This window comes from Chlorocebus sabaeus, chromosome 11 (genome assembly GCF_047675955.1).
Source record: "Chlorocebus sabaeus isolate Y175 chromosome 11, mChlSab1.0.hap1, whole genome shotgun sequence".
In the NCBI taxonomy this organism is placed as follows: domain Eukaryota; kingdom Metazoa; phylum Chordata; class Mammalia; order Primates; family Cercopithecidae; genus Chlorocebus; species Chlorocebus sabaeus.
The window spans coordinates 32,030,632-32,053,840 of record NC_132914.1 but is presented as its reverse complement, the minus strand read 5'-3'; the positions used below and the strand labels follow the sequence as shown (position 1 = coordinate 32,053,840).

The window sequence follows — 23,209 nt, the reverse complement described above, 5'->3', positions numbered from 1 at the left end:
CATGTGCTAGAATCTGCTTCTGATGAGGGCTTTGGGAAGCATCTACTCATGGCAGGAGGTGAAGGGGAGCCAGAATCACATGGCAAGAGGAAGGAAGCAAGAGAGAGGTGGGAGATGCCAGACTCTTTTCAATAACCAATTTTCATAGAAAGTAAGAGTGAAAACTACTCGCTCACAACCATGAGAATGGCACAAAGCCATTCATGAGAGATCCACCCCCAGGACCCAAATACCTCACCTCCAGCATTGGGGCCAAACTACCATGTCCAAACCATAGCACCAGGACACATACATTTTTTCTTGGGTGACTGCAACATCAGGGGTTCTCCACCACCATCCCCCAACCCCTCAAGTTCTATAAATTCCCAGAATGATTCACAGAACTCAAGAAAGCAGTTTACTTACTGTAACTGATTTATTGTAAAGGATACAACTCAGGAACAGCCAAATGGAAGAGAGGTATAAAAGTACATGTAGGGGTGGGTGCAGAGCTGCTCTGCTTTCCTTGGACTTATCCAGCACCTTAATGTGTTTGCCAGTCCAGAAGCTCCTCTGTATTTCTTCTTCTTTCTTTTTTTTTTTTTTTTTTTTTTTTTGCGATGGAGTCTGGCTCTGCACCCAGGCTAGAGTGCAGTGGCATGATCTCAGCTCACTGCAACCTCTGCCTCCGGGTTCAGGTGATTGTCCTGCCTCAGCCTCCTGAGTAGCTGGGATTATGGGCACATGCCACCACAGCTAGCTAATTTTTGTATTTTTAGTAGAGACAGGTTTCATCACGTTGGCCAGGCTGGTCTTGAACTCCTGACCTCCAGTGATCCACCTGCCTCGGCCTCCCAAAGTGCTGGGATTACAGGCCTGAGGCAGTGCGCCTGGCCACCTCTATTTTTTTCTTGAATAAATTTTTGTCCTTACTATTTTCTCTAAGAAAATTTTTATTAAGCTTTCAATTTATTAGTAAAATGTCTTAATATTTCCTTATTTTCTTGACCCCTGTTATATCTGTAGTTTTGTCCTCCTTTTCATTCCTAATACTGTTCGTGCAGTCTCTTTTCCGCAGTTATTTTTACCTGAAGTTTGTCAATTATATTACTTCTTTTTGTTTGTTTGGTTTCTTGAGACAGGGCCTCACACTGTTGCCCATCCTGGAGTGCAATAGCATGATCAAGGCTCACTGCAGTCTTGACCTCCCTGGGCTCAGGCAATCCTCCTGCCTTAGCCTCCCAAGTAGCTGGAACTACAGGTGCATGCCACCATGCCTGGCTCATTTTTTTTATTTTTTGAAATGACAAGGTCTCACTGTGTTGGCCAGACTAGTCCCAAACTCCTGGGCTCAAGCGATCCTCCTGTGTTGGCCTCCCAAAGTGCTGGGATCACAGGCATGAGCCATTGTGCCCAGCCCTGTTACTCTTTTTAAAGAACCAGCTTTTACTTTCATTGGTATCCTCTACTGTACCTTTGTTTTATGTTTTATTAATTTATGGTTTTATTTTTATTATTCACTTCTTTCTGCTACTTTCTTTGGGCTTACTAAACCTTTCTTTCTCCCCACCTGCCCACCAAAATCAGCATCTTAAGCAGTTGAGTCCTGTGTTAGGTGCATCCCACAAGTCTTAGTATCTGATATTTTCATTATCATTGAATTCTAAAAATATATATATATTTTTTTGAGACAGAGTCTTTCTTTGTCACCCAGACTGGAATGCAGTGGTGTGATCACAGCTCACTGTAGCTTCAACTTCTCAGGCTCAAGCCATCCTCCTACCTCAACCTCCCTTGTAGCTGGGACTACAGGTGCACGCCACCATACCTGGCCAATTTTTAATTTTTTTTAAAGGTGGGGATCTCCGTATGTTGCCCAGGCTGTTCTGGAACTCCTAGGCTCAAGCAATCCTTTCACCTCGGCCTCTCAAAGTTCTGGAATTAGAAGTGTGAGCCACCATACCTGGCTCGTTCTAAGAATTTTTAAATTTTCATTTATTTTGGCCATTTGTCTTGCTTTTCTCTCTCTCTCTCTCTGTTTTTGATGTTTTGAATTGATTTAAACTTTTTTCTCATTGTAGTTTTTTCTGTTTAGATGTTATATGCTCTTAATGGTAAATTTTGAGATTTTAACATGAACAGTTACTCTTATGTTATAGAAACTTTACAGATACTATAAAATGCTTTAACTCCATGCTGGCTTACTTGTTATGATTGTTCAGTTTTAGTAATCCCTCAAATTAGACATTTTTATTCTATACACTTGGTTTTGTTTAAATTTACTCATAGTGACCTTATTTTGTTTTTCTTTGAAACAAGGTCTCACTCTGTTACCTAGGCTGGAGTGCAGTGATGCAACCATAACTCATTGCATCCTTGAACTCCTGGACTCAAGCGATCCTACTGCCTCAGCCTCCTGATAGCTGGGACTACAGGCACACGCCACCAAACTGGGCTAATTTTTTTTTTTTTTTTTTTGGTAGAGATGGGGGTCTCACTATCTTGTCCAGGCTGCTCATGAAGTCCTAGGCTCAAGCAGTCCTCTGCCTCAGCCTCCCAAAGTGCTTGGATTATAGGTGTGAGCCACTGTACCCAGCCTCAGTTATTATTTTTTGAAAATTCACAATTTTATTTCAATCTTAGAGATTTCTTCTGAGATCAGTCTTCTTCCTAACATGTATTCTTAGAAGTTCCTTTCCTGAGGTAGCTTTCTCTGTTAGATTTTGTTTTCTCCTTGTTTTTGAAAAATAGTTCGTCGGATATTAAATTCTATATTAAAAGTTTTTCTTTTTCGGCTCTTAATACACTGAGGATAATATTCTGTCATCTTAAATAGTTCATTGGATGTTAAATTCTATGTTAAAAGGTTTTTTTTTTTCTCTTAGTACTCTGAGGATAATATTCTATCATCTTCTGGTTTCCTGTGTTGCTGTTGAGAAGTCAGCTATCACTTCTAATGTCGTTCTAATGAATGACTGTCATTGTTATTCATTAGCCAGAAATCTGTTGTTTCAACTCTGGTTATATTTAAGATTTTCTGTCTTTGGTGTCCAATATTGTGACTGATTTATCTGAATGAGGCTTGCTTTATTTGTTCTGCTTGTGATTCATTATGTTTCCTGAAATTTAAGAATTAATGTCGTTTACCCATTTTGGAAAATTCTCGACTATCTTGGTAAATATTGCTTTGATGTATCTTTTTTTAATCCTCCTGAAACTCTAATTAAACGTCTTTGTTGTTGTTGTTGTTGTTGTTGTTGTTTTGAGACAGAGTCTCACTCTGTCACCCAGGATGGAGTGCAGTGATGTGAACTCTGCTCACTGTAACCTCTTCCTCCCGGGTTCAAGCAGTTGTCCTGTCTCAGCCTCCTGAGTAGCTGGGACTACAGGCACATGCCACCACGCCCAGCTAATTTTTGTATTTTTAGTAGAGATGGGGTTTCACCATTTTGACCAGGATGGTCTCGATCTCTTGACTTTGTGATCCACCCGCCTTGGCTTCCCAAAGTGCTGAGATTACAGGCATGAGCCACCACACCCGGCCTCATTCCCATTTTCTGTGTGTCTCTGTGCTGCATTCTGGGTAATTTCTCCACATCTGTCTCCTACTTTATGAATTCTCTCTTTGCCTGTGTTTAATCTATAATTAGCCCTTTCTTTGACATTTTTGGTCACAGTGAAGCTTGTTACAGACAAACATGTTTAGGTTGGGTGGCTTAGGTGGTGTGGTGGCCCCACATTGATGTCATACTGAGGACAGGGGTCAAGTACTCCATGATTAGTCTTTGCTCTTACTTCAGGAGCTGCCAGAGGCTGTGCCTTTCATTTTCCAGTGCTGTAAGTCATTGTTGGCAATGCCTGAGATAAATTTCTGTGAAACTGGGGAGATAAACCAAGTTATGCATGTGTCTGAGACCTCAAAGCCAACGTAATTCAGATAATAGTCACATTGGGCCGGGTGCATGGCTCACGCCTGTAATCCCTGCACTTTGGAAGGCTGAGACAGGCGGATTACTTGAGGTCAGGAGTTTGAGACTAACCTGGCCAACATGGTGAAACCCCATCTCTACAAAAATACAAAAATTAGCCAGGCCTGGTGGCATGCGCCTGTAATCCCAGCTGCTGGGGAGGCTGAGGCAGGAGAACCACTTGAACCTGGGAGGCAGAGGTCGCTGTGAGCCAAGTTCATGCCACTGCACTCCAGTCTGGGCAACAGAGTGAGATTCTGTCTCAAAAATAAAAATAAAAAGTAGTCAGTCACAGCATCCAGGATCATAAGTGTATAATCTTCCAGCTACATCAGGAAGTCTACCAGAGGCATGCTGAATACCACCAGCAGCTTCACATCTCCATTGGCAGTGCTTGGCAAGGCATAAAGCTTGCTAGACACAGCTCCTGATCTGCACCACCATGGTTCCTGTGCCGCCAGCTGCAGCTCCAGACCCATCCCCGTCTGTTGCCCTCGAGGGGCTGATCTTATTCTCCACAGTAATGCTAGTGGACAGCATGGCAGGGACTGCGGCAGCAGAGGCCATTGCCACCTTGGGATCTGTGCCAGAGCCACCACTAGGCAAATTCTTGACAGTATGTTTTTATTGTGTAATATAGTCAAGCATAATTTTTTAATGTCTACTTTTATTTCATTTTACATGCCTTGGATGTTAACATATTAATTTCCCAAAGCATATTTACTGGCTACTGACCATGTAGTAGGTCACGTGTTGAATATTAACAATTCTAAGATTAAAAATACAGATACGTCCAGGCGCAGTGGCTCATGCCTGTAATCTCAGCACTTTGGGAGGCGGAGGCAGGCAGATCACTTGAGGTCAGGAGTTCAAGACCAGCCTGGCCAACATGGCGAAACTCCATTCTACAAAAAACACAAAAAACTGGGTGTGGTGGTGTACAGCTGTAATACAAGCTACTTGGGAGGGTGAGGTATGAGAATCGCTTGAACATGGGAGGCAGAGGCTGCAGTGAGCCAAGACTGCACCACTGCACTCCGGCCTAGATGAAAGAGTGAGACCCTGTCTCCAAAAATAAATAAAAAGAAGAATACAGATATTGCTCTGTAGGAGATGATGGTGTATTGGGGAAGAGAAACCATAAAGACAGAATTATGACAGAATTGTAATGTTTTAGTGAGATGAATAATTCCTGTGATGGAAATACAGATAGGGTACTGTTGAAGCATGTAGATAGTAGCCTGGTGGTGATAAGAAGTGTTAGGAAAGGCTTTCCAAAGAAACAATTGCCTGAGGAAAAAGTGGAACCTAGTCAGGCAGTGCGAGAGGAAGGGATATTCTGGGCAGAGGAAAACAATATACAAGAGGCACAGGGCCTGTGAAAACATGGACTGCAAGCTGAGTGAGGCAGGAGAATCGCTTGAACTCAGGAGGTGGAGGTTGCAGTGAGCTGAGATCCAGCCTGGGCAGCAAGAGTGAAAACTCCATCTCAGAAAAGAAAAAATGTGTGTGGTACTTCAACTAGTCTTGAAGAGAATGCAGAACTGGAAAGAAGAATAGACATAGAACACCCACAACACAGGGATGGAATAAAATCTAAGCATGTCTTTTTAAGTTATAGCTATCTAGCAAAATTATATATATTCTTTTCCCACTCATCATCTATTCGTTCAAAAATACTGTTTTGGCCTCTATTATATGTCAGATACTGTGGTAAATACTGAGGTTACAAGAATATAAAAGGCCCCAATCCTTGGTTGAAATGATGACCACAGAGTAGAATCTAAGGAGATTTCTCTGGATTTCGTCTTCATGGTCTGTAACTGTACATAATTGTCTCTTCCTACTCCTGGTGGGTTTTTGTTGTTGAGTATTTTTTGTTTGTGTGTTTTTTTGGTTTTTTGAGACAGAATCTTACTCTGTCACCCAGGCCTGGAGTGCAGTGGTGTGATCTCAGCTCACTGCAACCTCTGCCTCCTGGATTCAGGCGATTCTCGTGCCTCAGCTTCCTAAGTAGCTGAGATTACAGGCATGTGCCACTATGCCTAATTTTTGTATTTTTACTAGAGATGGGGTTTTGCCATGATGGGCAGGCTTGTCTTGAACTCCTGGCCTCAGGTGATTCACCTGCCTTGGCCTCTCAAAGTGCTGGGATTACAGATGTTGTGCTTGGCTTTTCTTTTCTTTTTTTTCATCTGAAATGGAGTCTTGCTGTTGCCCAGGCTGGAGTGCAGTGGCACAATCCAGGCTCACTGCAACCTCTGTCTCCTGGGTTCAAGCAATTCTCCTGCCTCAGCCCCCCAGGTAACTGGGATTACAGGTGCCTGCCACCATGCCCTGCTAGTTTTTGTATTTTTAGTAGAGACAGGGTTTCACCATGTTGACCAGACTGGCCTCTAACTCCTGACCTCAGGTGATCCTCCCACCTCAGTCTCCCAAAGTACTGGGATCGCAGGCATGAGCCACTGCGCCTGGCCAGCCTTTTTTGGTATTTTGTTAGGATTTTGTTGAAATTAAGAGGAAAAAAAACATAACATTTAGTAGTGTCAGTAAGTGTTAGTCCACACTGGGTGTGAAGTAGGCCCTGTGCTTTATGGGTAGAACCAGAGAAAATGGGTGCCACTCTGTCCTTAGGAAACTCACAAAGAGGAGAGACAGTACAGGGGCCAGGGGCCATAATCGAGTCCTGTGACGGTGCAGAACTTCAGTTAGTTCTAATTAGGGCACAGTTTCTACACCTAGGGGGCATCCAGCTGACTTCAGGGGTTTCAGGTCAACTTTTCATCCTCACCCCATCTCCGCCCCTGGGATAAAAGACCCTTATTGCCTACAGTTCAAACATCTACCTGATTGTTCCTAGCAGAGTGGTAGGAACTGATTGTCTGGTCTCCTCTACTACCCGCCTCACCTGCACAGAGAGTGCCAGCTGTCTCAGCCTAGCTTCTTCAGTGGGCCTCAGCTGATAAAATGTGTGTGTCCACCCTAGGTAATTAGGTTATTAGCTCTTTGTGCTTGTATGGCTGACCCCTACCTTTCAGGCCACCTGGTGTTTGTTTTAGAAGTTATTCCTGTAAACAGGTTTTCACCTAAAATTTGAATCTTTATGAATCAAATAAGGAAAATTTTAAGTAAACTTGGGCTGTGGATAACTGATGATTCATTACCAAAAAGGTAGTCATTTAAAATTATAAAATGACACAAGAAAAAATTTAAATGTAAAACATCCTGTTTATGCTTGGTCAGGTCTTTGAGTTGATGTGACTCAACATCTGATCATTTCCTTAACCTTTTTTAAAAGACTCCCCTAAATTCTTCCTCCCAAAGATTTTACTGTATTTGTTCACAATGGATTCTGTGAAAGGATTATTACAAGCTCACAATCCATTGTCTTCAATTCTTAAATCCAAAAAGTTCTAAAAACCAAACATTCTTTTTGTAACTCAATTCATCAGCAAAACCAGACCTGAACCAGAGTGACCCTATTCATATTCTTTGATTATCTGTCCTACTGGGACATATATGGTTTGCTACAGAAATTCTAATGTATTTGATTATAGGATACTGCCCTAGATAGTTCATGTATGTGGTATATGCACCATATTGCTTTTCTAAATTAAAAAATCTGAATTCTAAAACATCTACCTCTTTTTTTTTTTTTGAGACAGAGTCTCGCTCTGTAGCCCAGGCTGGAGTGCAGTGGCACGATCTTGGCTCACTGCAAGTTCCGCCTCCTGGGTTCACGCCATTCTCCTGCCTCAGCCTCCCGAGTAGCTGGGACTACAGGCGCCCGCCACCACGCCTGGCTAATTTTTTGTATTTTTAGTAGAGATGGGGTTTCATCATGTTAGCCAGGATAGTCTCGAATTTCTGACCTTGCGATCCGCCCACCTTGGCGGATCACCTTGTGATCCCCAAAGTGCTGGGATTACAGGCGTGAGCCACCGCGCCTGGCCAACGTATCTACTTCTAAACATTTAAATAGGAATTGTGGACATACGTAAGTATAAAGCAGCCGTTGCAGAGTGGTTTAAAAGGCTACATTACTATTGTGGGGAACTTTTAAATTTGATAAACTAATAAGTTCATGTAAATAAAACATAACAAAAACACTAATCCTTAATTTTCTGTTAACTCAGGAATACCCAGCTGTGATAGTTTTGTGGTTGGGGTAGACATAGGAAGTGTGACTATGAATGTATGTATCTGTTTGACTTCTTGTACTCCCAAAGTAAAGGCTAAAATAAGTATAATCAGCTAACCAAAAGCTATAGCCACGCCATATATACCGTATAAGAGTAAAGCCTCTGACAGAGGTTGCCATAAGCTGAGATCATGCCACTGCACTCCAGCCTGGTTAACAGGGCAAGACTGTCTCAAAAAAAAAAAAAAAAAAAAAAAAAAAAGAGAGAAAGAAAAATGCCTCTGAATTGGGAATTGTGTGAGCATGCATGTATAAAGAAGTGACCAAAAATGTTATACTGGCCGGGCGCAGTAGCTCACGCCTGTAATCCCAGCACTTTGGGAGGCTGAGATGGGCAGATTGCTTGAGGTCAAGAGTTCAAGACCACCCTGGCCAACATGGAGAATCCCCATCTCTACGAAAAATACAAAAATTAGCCTGGTGTGGTGGTGGGTGCCTATAATCTCAGCTACTTGGGAGGCTGAGGCAGGAGAATCGCTTGAATCCAAGATGTGGAGGTTGCAGTGAGCTGAGATCGCACCATTGCACTGCAGCCCGGGCAACAAAGTGAGACTTCATCTCAAAAATCATCATCATAATAATGTTACACTGTATCTTGTACATTTTTAGTGGGATAAATGCCAAGAGCAGTTTTATTAGTTTTGATTTCGCCACACTTTTAGAGAATATAAGTTCGCCTACCCATGATTTTAAGAAGCAAAGAGTGTGATGATGTTTCCCACCTACCCACACTCCCTTAAAACTATTCAAATGAAATCATTTAATTATTTAATTATAGTGGAATAGAACTGAGCTATTTTCTGCATGATCATAAAGAAATATTTACTTTTAACGCAGAAATTTTTTTCTTAAAATCCACATTTTCCAGCCTAATGAAGTGATTATGTTTTTCCTTGCACTCTTCCCCTCCGTTTTTCCTTGTTCTGTGCAGATTATCAACGCCTGATGACTGTGGCGGAAGGCATCACCACACTTTTGTTCCCGTTTCAATGGCAACATGTTTATGTGCCCATCCTACCTGCTTCTCTGCTACATTTTCTTGATGCTCCTGTCCCTTATCTGATGGGCCTTCAGTCAAAAGAAGGAACTGACCGTTCTAAACTAGAACTTCCTCAAGAGGTAAAACTACAATGAATGGTGAAGCATTTGCTGTTTGCTGATTTAGGTCAAGGCGACTTTTGCTAGATCACATTGTCTTTGTCCAAATTTTATCTGTCTTTTTGACTCTCCTAAATCTCCAAGTATGGCTAGGGGAGAGCCTCAGCTATAGAATGCAGACTCCTGATGATAACTACCACACAGTCATTAACTAAACCTGGTTCAAAACAAGACAGTGGCTGATTTTCACAACTATAAATTTGTGAAGATGGAGCAGTGGTAGCATGATCTCATTGCTTTATTCTGGTAACATTTTTTTTCTTCACTCATGTTATAAATTTTGTTTTTAAACAATACAACCCAGGTTTTAACATCCTTTAAAATCATTATCATTTGAGGTGAATTTGATTTTTGACCACTGTCAACTGAAAAGTAACATGTTGCAGCAAACTAGGGATAATGGAAATATCAAATACTTCAGTATTCTCTGTTTTCAGATACAGGGCCCATTATCTGTTCTAAATGTCAGCTTGGCTTGGTGGTTGAGATAAAAATTCTAACACCTAACTTTTATGCCACCTTAAAGTTATTATACTTTCTGTGTGTTGTACTTTCAAATGTTTAAAAAAATAGACCAGGCGCAGTGGCTTATGCTTGTAATCTCAGCACTTTGGGAGGCTGAGGCGGGTGGATCACAAGGTCAAGAGATCCATCCTAGCTAACATGATGAAATCCGTCTCTACTAAAAATACCAAAAATTAGCCAGGTGTGGTGGCACGCACCTGTAGTCCCAGCTACTTGGAAGGCTGAGGCAGGAGAATCGCTTGAACCCTGGAGGTGTAGGTTGCAGTAAGCCAAGATCACACCACTGCACTCCAGGCTGGGCGACACAGTGAGACTCCATCTCAAAATAAATAAATAAATAAATAAACAATTATTGAAAGCATATTTCTGATCTATAAAATAAGAATAATAACACCTCCCATGTGTTGTTTTTACTTTTTCTTTTCTTTTCTTTTCTTTTGAGACGGAGTTTTGCTTTTGTTGCCCAGGCTGGAGTGCAATGGCGGGGTCTTGGCTCACTGCCTCCTGGGTTTAAGTGATTCTCCTGCCTCATCCTGCCAAGTAGCTGACAGGCACCACCACGCCCAGCTAATTTTGTATTTTTAGTAGAGACGGGTTTTCTTCATGTTGATCAGGCTGGTCTCAAACTCCCGACCTCAGGTGATCCACCCACCCCGGCCTCCCAAAATGCTGGGATTACAGGTGTGAGCCACCACACCTGGCCTAATTTTTACCTATTGTTAATGGTACTGAGGATTACCATGTAAAGTCTTTGAAATGAAATATGGATGAGAACATGCCACAACTTTTTTAAAAAGCTGATTAAGTACATTATATCACTAGCTATTTAATTCACATCTTTCTTAATAGAATATCATGCTGAGATTCACCTTTATTTGTTCTTATTTCCCAGAGATTCTCATTTTAATAAGTGAATTTAACACTAAGCCACAGCCATTGTATTCTGTAGTGATTCTCATAATCTTCCACTGCTTACTTTTATTCTAATGAATATTTCCCCACAAAAATTAACATTTTTACTCAAAGGAAAATAACTTGATTCAGATCACATAAGATACATATACAGACTGTTGTTCTTTTTGGGCTTGTGCATGTTTTTCTTCTCTGTTTTACCTCTTTTCTCTATTCCTTAAATGTTCTTGTTTTCACTTGCATGAAATTAGTCTAGTATGTTATTTGCTCAAAGAAGTTAATCCTTTAAATTTTCAAGGAAAAAGAAATAGACTAGCCAAATGCATTTTGTTTTGAAGACTTAATGATATTTTAGTTTCTTGTTGAGTGTCTGATCTATTGTGTATGTTAATCATGTAACATTTTATAAGATAACTTTATGTATATTGTCTTTCCATTTTTTGTAACAATTGTTGAGAGATTTTTTCAGTGCTACCTTGACATATTGGTAGTTGGGAAACTTTTCCATCTCTGTGCCTGTGTGTATCCACTAAAGATAAACAAATGTAAGGATTCTGAAAGCTCTTAAAGTAATGTCTGTGATTTTCTAATTTTTCATTCATGAGATCTACACTGCTTAATAAATACATATACCCTTCTGTTCATAGAGTAGAATAATATGAAATAACCTGAATTCGCTGTGAAAATAGCAGTGCTTCTGTGTAGAAACTATAAATTAGGGCATCATTGTTTCATAAGAAAAGGCTAACAGCCTATCACTTTGTTCTGGTATCATTTTACAATGAGATGAAATAATCTGCTTCACATAATTTTGGGAAGGAAGTAGATATAAAAATAGTCATTTAAAAAAATGACTTAAATGCACTCACTAGTAATACTTCCCTCCACCTTTCCCTGAAAACTCTAAAATAAAATAATGGCTAAAAATAGTGACAAGGCTTCTAAACATAGTTTTAAAAAATGACAAGTTTGCAAAATAATTATTTTAAGAAGGTATGATTTAGTTGCTAGCTAATGTAACTACATAGATTTGTAAATTAATCATCGACTAGCTATCCTCATAATTTAAAAGTGATAGCCACAAGTAACCATTTGTAATACCGTTTTTTAGGGAGTAGGATAGAGAGAGTGAGGGTGGAAGGAAGGCACTGAAGATTAATTGCATGGAATGTACCTCACTTTCTACTGTTCTTACTCATCTTCACAGTAACTGGTAAACAAAAAGTTAAGAGAAAAACCGAAACAGTTGCTTTTGCAACTTTGTTTTTGTCATATCTTGCCCAGAGATTCTGAGGGAATTATTTATTTTATTTTTCAGACAGGGTCTCACTCTGTCACCCAGGCAGGAATGTGGTCACACAGCTCACTGCAGCCTTGACCTCCTGAGCTCAGGAGATCCTCCCACCTCAGCTTTGTGAGTAGCTAGGACAAGAGGCATATGCCACCACACCCAGCTGATTTTTTAAAGTTATTATTTGTAGAGATGAACTCTCGCTACATTGCCCAGACTGGTCTTGAACTCTTGGGCTCAAGTGATCCTCCGGCTTTGGGCTCCCAAAGATTACCAGCATGATCCACAGCATCTGGTCCAGAGGGAATATTTTAAATGCTCTCCTCTCTCCGGCTTACCCTCAAGCTGGCTTAATTTCAGACACTGAGAAATGAGATCACTTACTCAACATGAAGAGAGCTGCATTAGTCTCGATACTTCCTGCTCCAGCCTGCAGTTTTAGGGTTCCCAGAAACGACCATCTCCTCAGAGTTTATTCTTTCATTTGCCGAACAGTTGTCTCATACACTATTTGTGTAGAATACAGTGGGAGATATCAAGTCAAGTAAGAGGTGATTTCTGCTTTTCAAAAAAGTCGTTTACAAATACCAATAACACAAGTTTAAAAGTAAGTTAGTAAGAGGAATAAATGAACAGAGAAGATACAGATGAGATCAGAATGACTTTAGGGTGAGAGTATAGGAAGGTTTCATGGCAGAAGATATGATTAAGCTTTAAGCCTTTGTTTTCTTACTTTTGAGGGAATTTTTTTTTTTTTTTTTTTTTTTTTTTTTTTTTGAGACGGAGTCTCACTCTGTTGCCCAGGCTGGAGTGCAGTGGCACCATCTCAGCTCACTGCAACTTCCACCTCCCAGATTCAGCTATTCTCTTGCCTCAACTTCCTGAATAGCTGGGATTACAGGTGCACGCCACCACACCTAGCTAATTTTTGTATTTGCAGTAGAGATGGGGTTTCACCATGTTGGCCAGGCTGGTCTTGAACTTCTGACCTCAAGTGATCCACCCACTTCGGGCTCCCAAAGTGCTGGGATTACAGGCGTGAGCCACTGTGCCCTGCCACTTTTGTTGTTGTTTTGTTTTTGAGACGGAGTCTTACTCTGTTGCCTGGGCTGGAGTGCAGTGGCGTGATCTCAGCTCACTGCACCTCTGCCTCCTGGGTTCAAGTGATTCTCCTGCCTCAGCCTCCCCAGTAGCTGGGATTACAGGCGCCTGCCACTATGCCCAGCTTATTTTTTGTATTTTTAGTAGAGACCGGGTTTCACCATGTTGGTCAGACTGATCTCAAACTCCTGACCTCGTGATTTGCCCATGTTGGCCTCCCAAAGTGCTGGGATTACAGGTGTGAGCCACCAAGCCCAGCCCACTTTTGTTGTTTTTAATAGGAAGTAAGTAGTTACATATCGTGAAGGCTTGTGAGTAGTGTTGATAAGTGGAAATATTTAGTCCTAAAGCAATGTCAGATTGAGGTGTTGAGTAAATTTTTATCATGCAATACTCTTCTGATTTTTTTTTTTTATTTAATGGTGTTAAAAGTGAGAAGCAACTTATCAGAATGCCCTATTATAGAGTTCTTGTTTATTTTGGAGAAAGGGCTTCTTTTTAGTTTTCTTCAATACATTTTCATAACACAGTTTGTATTTCCTGTTCTACTTTGTGATAATCAAAGCCCCAGCTTGGGCCCTTCCTAAGCAGACATAGGAGACTTTTGTGGGATCATGAAGACAGACCAGTAGCTGTGGTGTTGGAACTCCTACCTTGTAGTACACTTTCAGCTCAGCAGTGATTTCATGACCGTAATAAGCTTTAAAATTTCAGAAAGTATATCATTTTCCCTTTTCATAGGAGGAGGAGAGGGATAGAAAAAGGTAGTAGGAAGGCATTAATGAAGGGAATAGTACCAAATCTAAGTGATGGGAGGTTGTTGGTTAACATTTAGATTAGCAAATTAGTAAATTTTTTCTTCTGTTTTAAAGATACTGAATCATCCATTCGAATTATGTGACCTTCCATTTAAACCTTTCAGTGTAAAGAATGGTGTAGGCCGGCCGGGCGCAGTAGCTCACGCCTGTAATCCCAGCACTTTGGGAGGCTGAGGAAGGTGGATTACAAGGTCAGGAGTTCAAGACCAGCCTGGCCAAGATGGGGAAACCCCATCTCTACTAAAAGTATTTAAAAATTAGCCAGGCATGGTGGCGGACACCTGTAATCCCAGCTACTCGGGAGGCTGAGGCAGAGAATTGCTTGAGCCCGGGAGGCAGAGGTTGCGGTGAGCTGAGATCACACCACTATACTCCAGCCTGAGCGACAGAGCAAGACTCCATCTTAAAAAAAGAAAAGAAAAGAATGGTGTAGGCAGTGCTACTGTCTCAGCAAGATGCATCATTTCAGCTCTTAATTTATTTAGAGAAAACTACTGACATTGGAGGTGAGGAAAAATATCAGGGAAAGGCCATAAACCACCAGTCTCTTTGAGGGTGCACATTTGGAACAGGTGCCAGAAAGTCACCTAACTTCTTTGACCTCGGTTTTTTCATCTGCAAAATTAAAAGGCTGGATTCAAAGATTACATCAGGCTTTAGGAATCATTGTTGATCATCTGGCTTTGAATGGAGGAAAATCTATTTATTTTATTTTACTTTATTTTTTTATTTTATTTTATTTTATTTTATTTTTGCCAGAGTCTCTCTGTGTTTTGTCCAGGCTGGAGTGCAGTGACACGATCTTGGCTCACTGCAGCCTCTGCCTCCTGAGGTCAAGTGATTCTCCTGCCTCAGCCTCCCGAGTAGCTGGGATTATAGGTGCATGCCACCATGCCCAGCTAATTTTTGTATTTTTAGTGGAGACAGAGTTTCACCATGTTGGCCAGACTGGTCTCAAACTCCTGACCTCAAGTCATCCTTCCACCTCAGTCTCTCAAAGTGCTGGAATTACAGATATGAGGCACCATGCCAGGCCTCATTTTGAGTTTTTATTGAACTTAATTTAGAATTTCTGTATGCTGCTTGCTAATTGGTATCTAACATGAAGAGCAAAGATCAAAAGAGAAAAACAAAGACCTAACTGGTTGCTTTCCCCTTTTCCCTTACTTTGCCATCGAGATCAAAGAACAGTATGAATTTTCCCCTTGGTGACCTAGGGGTGGGGGAACCGGGGAGAAAAACACAGTGAAGCTTCCTATTTTGTTTATTGACTTCCACCCCATGTCTTGTGTTCCACCATTAATGTAATCAATATTATTTTCATGTGATGGGCTACAATTTTGGCACCCCACCCCCCAATCTAGAAGCACAACCTTCTTTTTTAACTAACAACCTTGTCCTGATTAAGAGAGTGTGTACAGTAAAGGTAAAATACTGTTTGGAGTCTACTACAGATACCTGAAGGATAATCAGAACTTTATACATATGCTTTGGCCTCTTGAATTTTCTGTATCTACTTGAAAAATATTTAAAATATTTATTCAAAATAAATTCCAAATGTGAAGTATAAACAAACTCAAAAAAACATTTCTTCTGATTTCTGTCACCTCTTTTTCTCAACTCAAAAATATCTTGTGTGAACTCTTAATTATTCAGAGGTTAATCAAGTGCATAGTTATACATGCACTTGCCTCTACCACCTCTCTCTGCCTCCTGCATTAGGTATAATGACTTCTGAAATAGTTTTGCTCTGGGGGGTTCAGTGAATTTTGAGTAAAGTTAAAATTTGTGGATTATCTGTGAATTGGATTGATTTTGCCAGTTTCATCCTATTGGGAGATACTACAGCTGCTGGTTTTTAGTGATTATTGTCAATTCTAAATTACAGATATTAGAGCAGTGGAGTGGCAAAGAAAGTTCAAGTGCATTCAGTGAACATTTTACCTAATACCATGTATGTGTAAGGTCTTATGAGTCTGGGCACCCTTACCCACATAGGAATGCCTAATGGATGCCAAATGTTCGAAAATCATATTCAGATTATAATATATTGCTGAGACCCAGAGAAAATTTTCATATATATTAAGTATGGTATAAAAATACTCATATAGGGGAAAATGATGGAAAAAGAGGTTATTTTTAAAGAATAAGAAATTCTAAACCGTGCAAAGATTAACAAAAGGCGCCATAATCTATGCTTTTGTTTGTAATAGTTGGCAAGACTTTCTTTTCTGTTTGTAGAAACAGGGTCTTCCTGTGTTTCCCAGTCTTGTCTCGAACTCCTGGGCTCAAGCAGTCTTTTTGCTTTGGCCTCCCAAAGTGCTGGGATTATGTGTGAGCCACTGTGGCTGGCAAGAATATTTTAGAACATACAGTTTCTTTATTTTAAACCTTTCTATTTCATTGTTCTCTTTCAGGCTAATTTGTGTTTTGTGGACATTGACAACCATTTTATTGAGTTGCCTGAAGAATTTCCACAGTTCCCCAATAAAGTGGATTTTATCCAAGAACTCTCTGAGGTTCTTGTTCAATTTGGGATCCCTCCTGAGGGCAGCCTACATTGCAGTGAGAGTACCAGCAAACTGAAGAATATGGTTCTGAAAGACTTGGTCAATGACAAAAAGAACGGCAATGTCTCCACTAATAACATCAGCATGTATGAGTTACTGAAGGGCAATGAAACCATAGCCCGCTTGCAGGCTCTGGCCAAGCGGACTGGTGTGGCTGTGGAAAAAATGGACCTTTCTGCTTCTCTGGGTGAAAAAGACAAGGATTTAAAACTGCAGTGTGAAGAGGCAGAACTAAGGGACTACCAGCTCAATGTACAGCTCCGAGAGGTCTTTGCTAACCGCTTTACACAGATGTTTGCAGATTACGAAGCGTTTGTCATTCAGACTGCTCAGGATATGGAATCCTGGCTGACCAACCGGGAACAGATGCAGAACTTTGACAAAGTAAAAAGAACCATAGTTTTCCTTTTGTGGTTATTGGTGGCTTTATTATTGATTTTTTAAATTTTTAAGTTTTTTCTTCTTCTGTGCCTATGCTTATCCATATATTATTGATTTTGTTAACCTTTTTTAAATGCAGACTTCATCTTCCAGCCCATTAGGAACTTTGCTTTACCAAGTATTTTTACATTAGGTAAAATAATTTTACAAGAAAGCAAATCAACCAGCTCATTGAGCTGGTCATTAAATTGTGTGTTAAATTGCCTGTAATCGTATTTAAAATTTTTCTTTACCTTAAAGATGCTTAAATTATAGAAACAGGCTGGGTATGGTGGCTCATGCCTTTAATCCCAGCACACTGGGAGACCGAGGCGGGCAGATCATGAGGGTCAGGAGTTTGAGACTAGCCTAGCCAATATGGCAAAACCCCATCTCTACTAAAAATACAAAAAATTAGCAGAGCATGGTGGCACACACCTGTAATCCCAGCTACTCAGGAGGCTGAGGCAGGAGAATCACTCGAACCCAGGCAGGGAGGTGGAGGTTGCAATGAGCCGAGATCATGCCACTGTACTCTGGCCTGGGCAACAGATAGAGACTCCATCTCAAAAAAAAAAAAAAAAAAAAAGAAAGAAGTTATAGAAACTTAAATTTTGCAAGTTTTCCAAATCTGTTGATACTGTTTGACCTTATAACAGTTTTATTTACTCTTATTTTATGATCAAGTATAGTTAAATAAGCCTACTCCTTTTCTATGAAATCTATTTATTTAGTCTAGAAATCATTTATTTAGTCTTTATCCTATCAGAAATCACAACTTGTCCATGTAAAGTTAACAGTTTGGTTTCAGAAGCCAAATTTCTCTATCATTCTAAGATCAAAGGAGAAAAAGAGTGACTAAATTAGGTTTTATGACTGTAAGTGTAAAACGGTTCCAAAGATTTTGGAAAGGGAAGTCAGAAAATAATACCAGCTTTCCTTGTCCTGTGATTTCTAAGGGGTACTGGATTCTTCTGCCAGTTTTTTTTTCACCTATCTCCCAGATTTTATTTTTCAGACAGGTGCACTTAGGGTTGTATATTAACTCTTTTAGGTCACCAGGGTATAGTTTAGTTCTCTGCCTCTGTGATTGCTGAGGTATAATACTTGTATTGGAATGTATCATGGATTTCGCTAAGTGGCCTCTCTATGTCATGAAAGGCCTTCTAAAGGGGCTGATGCATTCCAAGAGGCTAATTTACAATATTGGAGAATTGTTGGAAATAATTAAAAATTTTCATAAAGGTACATAGTGGCTGGGCATGGTGGCTCACACTTGTAATCCCAACACTAGGAGGTTGAGGCTGGAGGATCATTTGAGGCCAGGAGTATGAGACCAGCCTAGGCAACATAGTGAGAACTCATCTCTACAAAAAATTTTAAAATTAGCCAGGCACAGTGGTGTGCACCTGTGGTCCCAGTGACTCTGGAGGCTGAGGTGGGATCACTTGAGCCTGGGAAGTTGAGGCTGCAGTGAGCCAAGATGATGCCACTGCACTCCAGCTTGGGCTAGAGAGTGAGACCCTGTCTCAAAAAAATAAAAGATAATTTTTTTACTTCATCAGATATTTTTTCTGTTGGAGGATAATATTGTATGTTGAACAGTTATGTTCTGGTGTGCTTTGTTTTTCCCCACATCAGACAGGTAATGTGCCAACATGGTAACAAAGTTTGAGGAAGGTGTATCTCACACATGAGCATGAAAAGCCAGTTATTACATTTATGAACTACAAAAGCATCCTGGTGCACTTATGTTTGAGAAAACTTCTTTAATATTAACAAGACTTCTTTAAGTGTATGCCCTTAGGTTCCTTTCTCATTAGACTCAACAATTTTCCATACTTTTTCCTATCTATCTTAGAACTAATCTGTGTATATCCATGGTTTATCCTTGGGGCAATTCAAATTCTTACCTAAATGAAGCCCTGATCCTTCCTTCCTTCCTAATCTTTATGTAGCCTCAAACTATATAAATGTAATTCTTTTTATATAACCCCTAAAGAAATGAAAATTTTCTGTTGGATTCCAGAAGGCTTGTAATTACCTTCCCTAGGAAAATTTGTAGGATATACTAGTCCTACAAGCCAAATCTTTGATGACCTAAAATTTTATAGTCTGTGAGGGTCTGAATATCAAAAGCCAGATCTTTGGCCCACTTTTTTTAAAAAAGGCTCTTTGATGTATGAAAAGTGAGATGTTTATTGGTGGAGGTGAACTGATTTCTAGAGACTACTGTGAATCTCTGTGGTTATTTGGATTTATGTATATACACCTGAACTATGGAACTACTTAAAGTGAATAAGTGGATTTCTCTAAGGAAATTTTAAAAAGACCTCCTAAATTTCAGAATGAAAATAAATATGCTAGCAACAAGCTGATGAGTACTCATTTTTAAAAGTCACCTTATGTCAGAACTTACTCCCTCTTTCCCCTTTCGCCTTCTAGCTTCTGCCATACAAAAATAAAAACCAACCCAGCAACCAAAATAGGAATTTACTTCTAAATTCACTTCCAGATTTTAGTACTGCATTGAGTCTAGAATTCCTGTACACACATGAACATGGAAGAACAACAGAAAAAAAAAATGACACTTTGAATTAGGAACTGATTACGATGTACTGAACCATCCCATGCATCAGACAGGCTAGTAACAGGAAAGGTGTACAGCTTATTGTACATGTTCTCCAAAGGCTTGCTTCTGATGGTTTTTCAGGCAGTGCTTTGGTTTTTTTGTTTGTGTTTTGGAAACGGGGTCTCACTATGTTTCTTCAGGCTGGCCTCAAACTCCTGGGCTCACAGGATTCTCTGGCTTCAGCCTCCCTAGTGGCTAGGACTATAGGTGGCCACCACCATGCCCAGCTTCCAGGCAGTGCCTTTTTTAGTTGTTAAGGCTGCGACTGTTGTGTCAGCACAGGTGTGGAAGGAATTTGACCTTGGCTTAACACTCATCTATTGATTTCTCACAGTTAGAGTCTAGAAAAGCATTCACTTGAAGAACAAAAGAATTTCACCCATAAGCATAAATTCCATGTTTTTTTTTTAAGATTAATGCTGATATGTTTATCTTTATTGTATCAGTTAATCATCTCACTACCTATGGCTTGAAAGTATATTTCATAGGCTAGGAATAGAGAACAGAAGAAATTACAACCCATTGGGGAAAGGGATAAAAATTTTTAACTGCAAGTGAAGTGGATGATTGACAATTGTATAGCAACGTCTCTGCCATCTTTTCATTACTGATGCCCTCTCTTCTACATAATGGTCATAAGGATCAGAATGTAAATCAATTTTGTAAAATAAGATCAGTGCTAAAGACCTAAGTGACCTACATTTTCTGAATTTAGGAAAATGGAAAGAAAAGTGGATTTTTAAGGATTTTTGAATTTCAAGTGTCAGTTTTATAAGATTTAAAAAGAATGTCCTGAGTTAACATAATTTTCAGGCTTATCGTATAGTGTTGAGATGATCTCTTTGCACTAATAATTTCCTAATTATCTCATTACAGGCTTCCTTTCTGTCTGACCAGCCTGAGCCTTACCTGCCATTTCTTTCACGCTTCATTGAAACACAGATGTTTGCCACCTTTATTGATAATAAAATTATGTCTCAGTGGGAAGAGAAAGATCCTTTGCTTCGGGTCTTTGACTCTCGGATTGATAAGATAAGGCTGTATAATGTAAGGGCACCCACCTTGCGGACATCTATATATCAGAAATGCAGCACTTTAAAAGAAGCAGGTACATTTGCCATGCCTTTTAAATTAAATTAAAATCCATGATCGCTTTTTTCCCACGAATTGTTGGCCTTATGTACAACAAAATTAATTTTCAGTTTTAGACCTCATGGCTAATCCTGGTCCGATTATCACAAAATGCTTTGTCAATTTTTCTTTCTGTTTCTGAGTCCCACTCCTACTTGACTTTCCTTATCTCTTAGTCAGAAGAGGAAAAACAATAATAAATTGAATCAAGTATGACTGGAAGGTTGCTACGGTTTTTGTTTTTTTTGTTTTTGTTTTTGAGATGGATCTTGCTCTGTCACCCTGGCTAATACAGTGGTGCAATCTTGGCTCACTGCAACCTCCGCCTCCGGGATTCAAACATTTCTCCTGCCTCTGCCTCCCAAGTAGCTGGGATTACAGGCATGCGCCACCATGCCTGACTAATTTTTGTATTTTTTATAGAGACGGGGTTTCACCATGTTGGCCAGGCTGGTCTCGAACTCCTGACCTCAGGTGATCTGCCCTCCTCAGCCTTCCAAAGTGCTGGGATTACAGGTGTGAGCCACTGTGTCCAGCCTGACTTTTGTTTTATTCTCTTTATTGTCTAATGGGAAAATTTTTAATTTCTGTCTTGCTACTTATGTTTCGTTTTTACTTCTCACCTCTTCTCTGTATCCAAGAAAGGGTAAGTATTTATTTAAAACAGTGAATCTTAGATTCTGCTTAATTTACATACTAAAACAGTATCTTTGCTTTGGTAGTGCCATTAATTATAATAGCTTCATTTATTGAAATTAAATCTGAGTCTGGCCGGACGTGATGGCTCACACCTTTAATCCTAGCACTTTGGGAGGCCGAGGCCAGCGGATCAGTTGAGGTCAGGAATTCAAAACCAGCCTGTCCAACATGGCAAAACCCCATCTCTACTAAAAATACAAAAATTAGCCACGTGTGGTGTCATGCGCCTGTAATCCCAGCTACTAGGGAGGCTGAGATAGGCGCATCACTTGAACCTGGGAGGCGGAGGTTGTAGTGAGCCAATATGGCACCACTGCACTCCCGCCTGGGCAACAGAGTGAGACTCCGTCTCAAAAAAAAGAAAGAAAGAAATTAAGTCTTAGCCAGTCTCGTCTAGGAGTGTAATATAGTCCATTAAATAAATAATCATATTAATAGCCAACATGAGTATTTGCTATGTCAGTCATCATGCCAGATGTTGTTCATGATTTTTTTTTTTTTTTTTCTTTTGAGACAGGGTCTCACTTGTTGCCTAGGCTGGAGTGCAGTGGCGCCATCATGGCTCACAGCAGCCTCAACCTCCTGGGCTCAGGTGATCTTCCTACTGCAGCCTCCTGGGGAATGGGTACTACAGGCATGTGCCGCCACCCTCGGGTGATTTTTTTTGTAGAGACAGGGTTTCACCATGTTACTAAGGTAATTATCTTATCTTGGTTGGTCTTGAATTCCTGGGCTCAAGCGATCCATCTGCTTCAGTTTCCCAAAGTGCTGGGATTACAGGTGTGAGCCACTGTGACTGGCCCAGCTCCCGTTTTTTTTTTTTTGAAACAGAATCTCACTGTCACTCAGGCTGGAGTGCAGTGGTACCATCTCGGCTCACTGCAACCTCTGCTCCCTGGGTTCAAGTGATCCTCCCACCACAGCCTCCCAAGTAGCTGGAACCACAGATGCACACCACCATGCTCAGCTAATTGTATTTTTGGTAGAGACAGGGTTTCACCATGTTGCTCAGGCTGGTCTCGAACTCCTGAGCTCAAACAAAACACCTGCCTTGGCCTCTCAAAGTGCTAGGATTACAGGCATGAGCCATCATGTCCAGCCTGGAATACTTATTTTTATTTCATTTTATTACTGCCCTCATTTTACAGTTGAGAAAACTGAGAGGTTGAGTAACTTGCCTGTGGTTGCATAGCTGGTGATTGGTCGAGCCATGGTTTGAATCCAGGTCTGACTGATTTCTGGCACAGGAAGCCTTAACATCATGTTAGCTGTTCATTCAAGAAAGAACTATGTAAAATGTACTAGTCCACACTTATTTTATACAATTATGCCTGGTCCCTAACCTGTTCTTTGCCACATAAGCAGATACCTGTCACCTGATGGCCCTCCCTTTTGTTTCTTTCCCTTCAAATGTTGGAGTTATTTGACAGCAACTTTTCCTCTGGAGAAAAAGGAGAGGCAGCAAATGTGGAACTTCCTTGATCTGCCTGTCTTGCTTGCTTGCCTTTCCCACTTCACTTAAATAGATCAAAGTCAGGAATGATGATGCTGAAGCGTTAGTGTATGTAAGGGAGAAGTATGTAAATGATGTCTTTTATGTAACCATAGAAACATCACCCTGTTGTATTCCCACGAATCAGGGTAGATCCTTGGAGCCCCTTCAGGAAGTGGCAATTACCTATGTGGTTTTGGAAATTTAGGAAGTAGAGTTAATGAAATTGTCTATCCTTGTTCAGAGAATAAAATGAATTCCAGTGCCTTAATAGCCATATGAATAGCATAATGCCTTGTTGTACAAATTTCA

At 40.4% G+C, this 23,209-nt stretch overlaps 1 protein-coding gene and 1 non-coding gene across 11 annotated transcripts in view; one reads left to right on the top strand and one right to left on the bottom strand.

Annotated features, from left to right (window-relative positions):
• DENND5B (DENN domain containing 5B) overlaps nt 1-23,209 on the top strand; it is a 201,460-nt gene that overhangs the window by 115,648 nt on the left and 62,603 nt on the right. For 9 of the 10 annotated variants that reach the window (XM_073020604.1, XM_007968100.3, XM_037990158.2 and 6 more), the window contains 3 exons: nt 9,080-9,267; nt 16,371-16,907; nt 20,452-20,683. In XM_073020604.1, the coding sequence (XP_072876705.1) occupies nt 9,080-9,267; nt 16,371-16,907; nt 20,452-20,683 (957 nt within the window). Of the gene's footprint in view, nt 1-9,079; nt 9,268-16,370; nt 17,560-20,451; nt 20,684-23,209 lie in introns of those variants that run through there. The other variant, XM_037990163.2, reaches the window with a different exon arrangement.
• On the bottom strand, nt 18,579-18,682 carry LOC119621328 (small nucleolar RNA U13). The gene has a single exon (XR_005237878.1). It is a non-coding gene; the product is annotated as a small nucleolar RNA U13 (small nucleolar RNA).